At 41.7% G+C, this 8,839-nt stretch overlaps 1 protein-coding gene across 1 annotated transcript; it reads left to right on the top strand.

The window, feature by feature from the left end:
* Positions 1-3,373: 3,373 nt before the first annotated feature.
* LOC310873661 (tumor necrosis factor receptor superfamily member EDAR-like) lies at positions 3,374-7,937 on the top strand (the record flags this gene model as incomplete). Its single annotated transcript, XM_083786210.1, has 10 exons — positions 3,374-3,439; positions 3,977-4,090; positions 4,353-4,531; positions 4,662-4,780; positions 4,911-4,961; positions 5,062-5,172; positions 5,582-5,750; positions 5,849-5,993; positions 6,191-6,230; positions 7,224-7,937. 10 exons carry the CDS (start codon positions 3,374-3,376, stop codon positions 7,481-7,483), a joined length of 1,254 nt encoding a protein of 417 aa, XP_083642336.1. The 3' UTR covers positions 7,484-7,937.
* Between the last annotated feature and the right edge of the window lie 902 nt (positions 7,938-8,839).

Here is an 8,839-nt window from a genome sequence, read left to right as displayed (position 1 = left end):
TAGTCCTTTTAAGTGCTCATATCAAAGATGGCGAAAGAGTGAAAGTCTACACTGAGCTCTTGGTAAACTGAATGTGGTTTAAGAGCTCCTGGGAAGTGGAGGAATGATCTACAACTAGTGACCAGCAGGAAAATTACCCAGTAAGGCTTTAATTTGTAAATATTGCACTGTGGTGCTGCTCCTTACTAAGTAATATATCTCTGCTGTCGGGAGGAAACCTCTTATTTTTAAAACAAAGCAATACAGCCTCATCAAAGTTGGTGTTGTAACGTATATTCAATTACTCAAGTCAATTACTTCCATGAGCGGGAGAGGTGGTGGAGTCAGTTGCTTTAGCAGACATTTTGAGGGTCCAGTGGAGTTAAGAGGTTTTATCCAAAGCACCTTTTACTAGTTTCCATTGGTTCAATATCTTCAAAACAACACACGGACGTAAAGGGTGTTCAATAGCACTGATTTATGCCAAAACAAATAAATCAAAAACCTCAAAAATGGAGTTATGAGGTTTCCTCCCCACAGCAACAATTATGAAACTAAAAGGTACCGGTAATCAATTACTGTAGCATTCACATTATCCATTTAATTGAAATATTTTCAGAATAACTCTAACTTAGCCATTTAGTTTCTGGTAATTATCCATGTACTTACTACATAATAAGTTACCATCTAATATCGTAGGTACTGGATTATCACTATCCATCTCTTATGGATTCCGGCATGTCTTACTTTCCTAGTAATGTAAATAACTGGTGATTATTAGGGGCTTCTTTTTGAGGACCCAGACAGGTCGATTTTGAAGGTGCAGTTTACCAGGTCGTGATACATAAATTGGCCTCGCTCTGCGCACATTCGTATTATGAAAGGCATATCGGCCCGTGTTGAACGCACTCGGCCCGTGTTGAACGCACACACATTTGGCATACCGCGTCCCTGAATATTTTAGCATTGTGGGAGTGTCCATATGTTAATTATTCTCGCTTTGCGCAATTTGCTATTAAGCCCCTTGACCTAAAGACACTCAGCGCATAACGATTAGACGTGGGTCTGACCACCTCATAAACGCAAAAAGCACTGTTTGATTTGACACTTGAGCGGCTCTGGAAGGCTGGTAGAGTGTTGCCATGTCTGTTTATTATAAGCGGCTTATTTTTCTGTAAAGTTGCTTTGTGTGGTTGCTTTTCTTGTTTCTAAAGTGGTTATTTGGGCTTTTCTCCTAATGTTGTTTAAACCAGTGATCGTCACACAGCACATTCCCATGTCAAGGATCCCCAGATGAATGCATTTGCCCAACTAAGGACAGCTAATCCAAAAATTAAATAAAAAGATTACTTTTGAAAATAGCAGATCTATACCAGCTCACAATGCATCACATTCATTCATTAAAACTATGAACTCTGACTGCAGGGGGATATATAATGATCATTATAACAATGTGCAAGAACATATTTAAAAAGAAGGAAGAACTTTATATTTGTGGACAATCAAAATATGTTTTTTTATTTTAATGTGGTGTCATTCAAATTAATCTGGATATGGCAGACTCACTATTTAGAAAATAAAAACATGGCACTTCATTTAAAATAGGTTACAGACCCCTGTTATATGCGCTTATTTTTATAGACCTATTTACTTGTTTCTATGAGACATGGCGGTTTTGCGTCTTTTAAAAAAAAATGTTGAGATTAGAAACGGCCATAATTCTTTCATTTCTCAACCTTAAAAATAAATAAAAACATCTCCATAATCCGTGGGAAATGTGCTTTCATATGCTGTATCACACCCGATTCAAGTCTTCTTCAATAAAATGCTACGAGCGAACTCAGCGAAGACCATACCATCGGGGCCACAGCATTACGCAGCACGCATTCAACTCATTCCTTCGTCGTGACTTGAATGAAATAAAATATAATAAACGTTATTTTACTGGTGTTTTTCAATAGAAACAAATAAAGAGCGTGTGTAGGCTAGTGTGTGCAAGTGCAATGCAGTGCATATACATGCATGCACTAGGCTATATTTCTTCCGTGTCGGGATGGTGATTGAGCTCTTCAAGTTCACAGCCCGTTTGGTCTTTCATAAAAAAACGTTGATATTAGCCTATAAACACTCATGGTTCTCTCATTTCTCAACCGTTTTATTAAATGTAAAAATCTCCATATTCCTTATGAATCTTGCTTTCATTCGCTGTATGGTACATGGTTCTATCGTTATCGAATTAATTAATTACGCATGGATTGGCAATTTGCCAATATGCTGCTATATCTACTCGCAATTCCATTCCGATCTGAAAGGTGGGTCTGTTCTTTTGAGGCATAAAGGTGACAGCATGCAGTGCAATAGGAATAATTAACCCAAATGTGACAAAGGCATGTCATGTCTTCTATGGTGCCAGCCTGAAGAAATGTCATACCACGACCCCCAAAGTGCGCATTCCGTATGTGACATCAGCTGACTGGTAAAGAGAATAGTACGGACATGTTGATTGGGTACGTCTCAAACACGCCTTAAACACACCCATGACTAATTCAAGGCCGTTTTGCGAACTCCGCGGGGTGTCAAAAGCGCTTCTTAACATGCCCAAAATTGCAATATGACATACTACACGCCCCCAGATCATAATACTGTAATTAGATTAGTAATATAGAAGTAAGTAACATAGAAGTCCTAAATCGACCCCAGAATGTCCTATCCGATTAGTTAAAGGTGTTTTGAATTAAGGATGCCGATGGACAATGTCCATCCTCAATTCAAAACATTTCCATTGGATATTTGGACATTGAGATGTTTGTAGATCTCTACTACCACTTGGTGGTCACACAGTACAGTGCCACAGTGCTGTCTTGAGGCAAGGCCCTTTACTAGTTCAGCTGGACAGAGTACCACAGACGAAAAACTGTCTACGTCCAAATTTCAGACTGACCCCTCCACGAAAAGGCCTCGTTGTCCTGACCCCTTATCTATCATTTATACATTATGGATAAATAGTGTGGACTAGACTGTTTTTCGTCTGTGGCATTTAACCCCCTTATAATATCACGTTTCGAGCCCCTGTGTGATGTTTTTTGCCAGCAACTGACTGGAGTCTTATTTTGGTAAAGGTACACATGCACAGTTACACACACACACACACACACACACACACACACACACACACACACACACACACACACACACACACACACACACACACACACCTCAAACACACGTCTCTTTGTGAAAAGGGTTTCACAAGGGATTCATTCATACATTTTAATAACTTAACTTAAAAAAATCGCCAACACAGGAGGGTTCCCCAGGGATGGAATGTGAGAAGGTCGGGTGTGACGCGGGGTGTCCTGGTTGGGAGCAAGTGTAGGCCTTGTGTTGTTGGCCGATGGTGTTGGCGGGGAACCTCTCCTGCGTCACAGGGGAGGAACGTCAGCTGGTGGAGGACAAGGGGGTTTCCCGTGGATGTTTCCCACTGGATGGGAGGAGCCTGCAGAGGCAGGCAAACCATTCTGCCAGAGGTAGTCAATAGCTATAGTCCTCATTCTGTGTACAAGATATACAACAGGCTTACATTCTCAATGCATTGTATGGATACTATGAAACTCAGCAGGTAAGGTAAGAACACAGGAGCCTGACTGAACTGCATTTTGTTTTTAATTTATTGTACTTAACTTTAATTCTAGATGCTAGAAATAAGGAATAGTTCATCACTTTTGTACATGATCACATATTTGGCTCATGCAGGCTGAGGTTTCTTTGGTCTGGGTAACAATATCTGTCCAGTGATTTATTCAAATTGCTTTCCCATAATGCAGGACCATGGACAGTTTTTCTGTGGAGATTTGTCTCCACGTTGTGTTGCTCATGGTAGGTGTCCACTATCACCCTGGGTTTGAGATGTCTTTACCTCACATAACACCAGTTTGCCTGACTGTCCTGACACCCTGTGCATCAGTGTTTACATGAGTGTATGTCTGCACTTCTGCAGGCTTGGTGTGCGCTGGCAATGTCTGAACCCGGCTGTGATCAAACAGAGTTCTTACACACCAATGACACCTGTGTGGAGTGTCCTGTATGCGGGCCAGGAGAACAGCTGTCTCAGGTAACTAACACATGACACATAGCTATTGTCATCAGTGCAGTATTAGATTAATTACTTGCATAATAGTTTTTGTCCATGTCACCGTTTGATGCTTATGCGCCGTGCCAGCGTATGACGTAATGACTACTCGTGCTTGATATGGCAGTGGTGTCAGATTACATACAGATACATGTATACATACATTTATCTCTTTCTTTTTCTGTCCATCAATCTGTGTGTCTCCCTCCATGGCCATGGCTGTCCATTATTCTCCCTGTCCTAGGACTGTGGTTTCGGGGATGGTGGAGAAGGGCTGTGCATTGCATGTCCTGAGGGACAGTTCAGTCCGGAGACTGGTCTGGATCCTTGCTGGCGCTGTACCCGGTGCAGACTACTGAACCGCCAGCAGAGAGCAGCATGCTCAGCCGTTAGCAATGCCCTGTGTGGACCCTGCCTCTCAGGGTGAGCAGGGGGCCAGTGGGACACACACAATGCCAATAATTGATCGGAGTACATTCTGTGTTTACATGCAAGCATATATGCATACATGCCATATGTGAACTCATATGTCTCTGAATTTATTTTCCTGCAGGTATTATGAGCTCAGGAGCATGACAGGAGAGGTGGAGCTGGCTTGCGTGCCTTGCCACCACAGCATGGCCACAGTTCGAAAAGAGTGTTTGTCTTTAAAGATTCAAGCTTCTAAAACTGGTGAGAATCCCAAGATCAAACCAAAGCCTGCTGCAGAACCACAATACATTGTTATATACTCTGTAAGTAAGGGTTTTTATTGATTGAGAATGTGTCCAATAATTTCAAATGTATTTGTGTTCTCTCCCAGAGATTGCAGTCACCATGTCCAGGAGAGATATGAAACACCTTACAGAGGAGAGTGAGTAAGCACAAAGATTTTCAAAGTTAACATGTTTGTACCCTGTGTACCTTTTGTGCACAGTGGTATTCAAGTTTTTATTTGTTTGTGTTTGATCAAGGGACAAAGAAGATTTCTGTTTCAATGGTTCTCGTTGGATCTGCCACAGCATGCTCCACCTTCCTCCTAATTCTGTTGCTCTGGGCTTTCCTACTCGCCTTTGAGAAATTCAGTAAGTTCAATTTTGAACTATTCTCGCTCCCTAAAGTTGTTTGTGTCTCTCAAGTTAAAGTAAATATATTTGATAGATTTTTTTGAATACTTGACGATTTTTTTTATGTACAGGCAGTGCACGGTTAAGAACACGTTAAATGGAAGACAAAAAGCCAAAGGCTTTGTTTCCATTGTGGTCCAACTTTAACCACTTGAACCATAGAATCCCTATTTTGGGCTGAACATTTGGTGAACATTTTTGCATGACCACAACGCATCGCAGCGCAATGCGTTGTGAACTTGTAGATCGGCTATTTTCTGCAAAGACATTTGGTGTAGAGGGAAAAGGGACGGGGGTCTGGTATAGGCCCCTCTGGGACTCTGGGCAACCATAGGGTTTAATTAAGTGGTTTTAACTGTGCATTCAGAACAGGTGCCTGAGTACTGGCGTGAACCTGAAGGGCTGTTCTCCAGGGCAGAGCCAGACTGTCTGCAGCACTCAACCCTCCACAGTCACTCTGAGACAGCAGTGAAATGGCCTCAGGCCCCTTCACTAACGTTCACTCCAGCTGAAGATCCCCCCAGGTGCCTTGAAAGGTAGTGCCTTGTGGAACAGCTCAGCATACATATTTTACCATATCATCTTCATACCACACACATGACAATGTAATACTATATTATACCTCTCTACCCAGAGGCCTGAGTTCATTCAGCCACGAGAATGAGGTACAGCCTGCCTCTATTGTCATCAACTTCACCACCAACATCAAGCCCCCTGGTCAGAATGCTGAGGACAGTCTCAGGGAAGGACGAGAAGGAAGCCCCTACTCTATGGGGGAGGTACTTCTTCCAGTCATATTCATCATAAGAATAGACATAATGTGACAAAGCATTAATGTTGACAGTTCAACTTCAAACATGTATCTCGTAGAGTGGTACAATATTGTACCATATTGTATCAGGGTAGCCTACAGAATGTAAGTAGAATAACTTGGTTTTCCTTCCTAACTGGTTTTCTTTCCAATGTCAACAATCAGATGGAACAAAAACTACTCAAAATATGGGAGGTGGCTCAAGGTATGTTTTTTCTTCAAGACATAGTGGAAGTTAACCAATTATGCCCTATGACGTATGACGGTGTCACGCCAATCTACAAGCTCACAGCTCTTCACATCGTGACGGGTTGTGAGCTTGTAGATCTTATATTTAAATGCACCACGTCTCTGTCTGTCTGTCTGTACTGTGTTTAGTTTATTTGCACATAAAATTCAAAACATGATAAGAAGTTTATTTTCCCTGCATGGTGTTGTCTTGTGTCTGTTGGTTCTTGTGTTTTTTGAGAAAAAATAATTGAACACAAATTCCTATGTGTGTATACACAAATAAAGGTATCTGAATCTGAATCTGAAGAATACATTTAAGTAGAAAAGAAAATATATTTTTAAATCAAATCATGATGTGCCGGAAAGGCCAAAAAACCCAGAAGGGCTTGTCGAGTGTACGGCTGTAATCCACGTAACTCAAGAACCGTTCGCCCCACCGACCTTAAATTTGACACATGCGTTCCACACCCCCATAGGGAGTGCAGTGCCTGGTGTCGAGTCAGTCGGACCCACGGTTGTACAGAACCGCCACATGGTCCATATATGGAGCTGGCCTGTTCTGACATCACATCACTCCATATTTGGGCACTGCATTTCCGGTTGTCCAGAACCAGCACAAAAGCTTAATTTGGCATGCCTGACAAAGAACTCCATATGGGCATAAAAGGGACACATACATAATAACTGGGTCGAGTACACGTGTTCACACCACCACAATGATGCTCGACCTCGCCCTTTATTAGCCAATTGTTCACACCTGTGAACGGGCACTGTTCCAGTTCTTTAAAAGACAATACTAATTTTGCCTACAGTACTGTCTGACATTCCCAAAATAGGGATGCAGGTTCTTGACACATGTACTGTATGCAGTTTATATACACAACGTACTGTCTATTATACTGTCTTGGCAAATACACAAGTGATAACTTATCCACCTGACTCTTCTATTTTGTCTTGTGGACCCCAGGTCAAGGAATCGATATGTTGGACTATGACACCGTCCAGGATCTGTCTTTACTGCTTGGCTCCACCAGCACGCTGAGGAGACTGGGACGTTCCATGGGCGTCTCTCCCCAGGTCCTTGTTCATCTCCACGGTTTCCAGGACCTCTTCCAGTATCTGCGGACCTCCACTTATATGCTTCTGCCCCAACTGGCCCAAGCTGCTGCGCTGTTGCCCAGCCCTGAAGCCGTTGCGAGGATACATCAAGCTGTGGTTAACAAGTGAAATGTTGGAACACCACTGGGATGTGTTGCCGTGACTTGAACCATAGCCTCTGTGGTCGGCTTTTGGATGATGCCACTGACTCTGACTGTACATTATGGGTAGCCGGATTGCCCACTTCATCTAATACTTATTTTTATACAGAAGATAATGCTACCGAAATGAACTGATTTAATAGGCTATGTTGGAACAAATGAACACACAATATCTTTAACTTCAACCTCATGTCTTTAGGCTATAGTTTGTTAATGTTTACTTGTAAATACTGAGCATTTTGTCTACTCATTTTTCAACTGCAAAATTGTTAAAAGCACAATTGTATTTAGAATAATGGAAATGTCAGATAATGAAACATTGACCTATTGTGTGTACAGTATCTTCACATACACCAAGCCTGCCATTATGTGTAATGTGAGTGTTAAATAACATACTGCTTTGTATTATTCAGAGCAGTGCAACTGTACCCTACGTGTGGTGTTTCTTCCTGTTTACCATGTAAAATAGATGAGAGTCCCTCTGGCTAAGGCATGTGAGAGAGGCTCATACAGAGGATGTAGTGTTCACGGAAAGAAAGAGAACACACAGACAGAGCCCTGGGAAAGTATGTTGTTTCCTTTTTGGAAGGTGTTCACCGACTAATTCAGTTTTTCTATCGTTCCTCTGACACTTCAAGCAACTTAAATAAGGTGAGCTCTCTAATTCTTTCCTTTGAGTTTCCTCCACAGTGAGTCAGACCACACTGCATTGAGATAGATAGATTATGCAACAGGAAGGTAGAGGAATCGACCCCCTTAGGTCTACAAATACTGTTCATATCACTGAATGTTGCTGTTATGTTGTTCATATCACTGAAACAGAAGGTTGCAGTTATAGCCTATGTTATTCTGCACCTTTCTGTGGAAATGTTCTGAATCAATGTATTATCGAATGGGAAATTACTTTGATGTGGTTTCTGCTCAGATAAGCAGTTTGTATCATTTCAATTTAACTGAAAAGATCATGTGTTCTTTGGTGTGTTTTACTATTCTTTGTAGTTGTATGAAATTAATATAGCCTATTATTTATTTATGACTAATAGGCACTAGGGGAGGGTGCACTTGTACGAAGCTTATGTGGACGGTAGGTGTCACTATTGGCTCACGTTCCCGTGTATCGGGGTACATTTGCTTTAGATCTCATGGCCCGGGAGGACGGATGTGTCATAAAGACAAGTAATCGTAGATATAATTATAGTTGAATTAAACGTGTTATAACTTATAACCCCACCTGGAACTTCATCAGTTTCGAGGGTCAAGCCTTTTATTTGAGATTTAAATTATTTGAGGGCGTAGGTAGGCCAAGGGCCAAATGATAGCAGGC

Source organism: Protomyctophum parallelum (genome assembly GCF_964188405.1).
Source record: "Protomyctophum parallelum genome assembly, chromosome: 16".
Classification (NCBI taxonomy): domain Eukaryota; kingdom Metazoa; phylum Chordata; class Actinopteri; order Myctophiformes; family Myctophidae; genus Protomyctophum; species Protomyctophum parallelum.
Note: the sequence above shows the minus strand (reverse complement) of the source record. Positions and strands in the feature narration are given on the sequence as shown.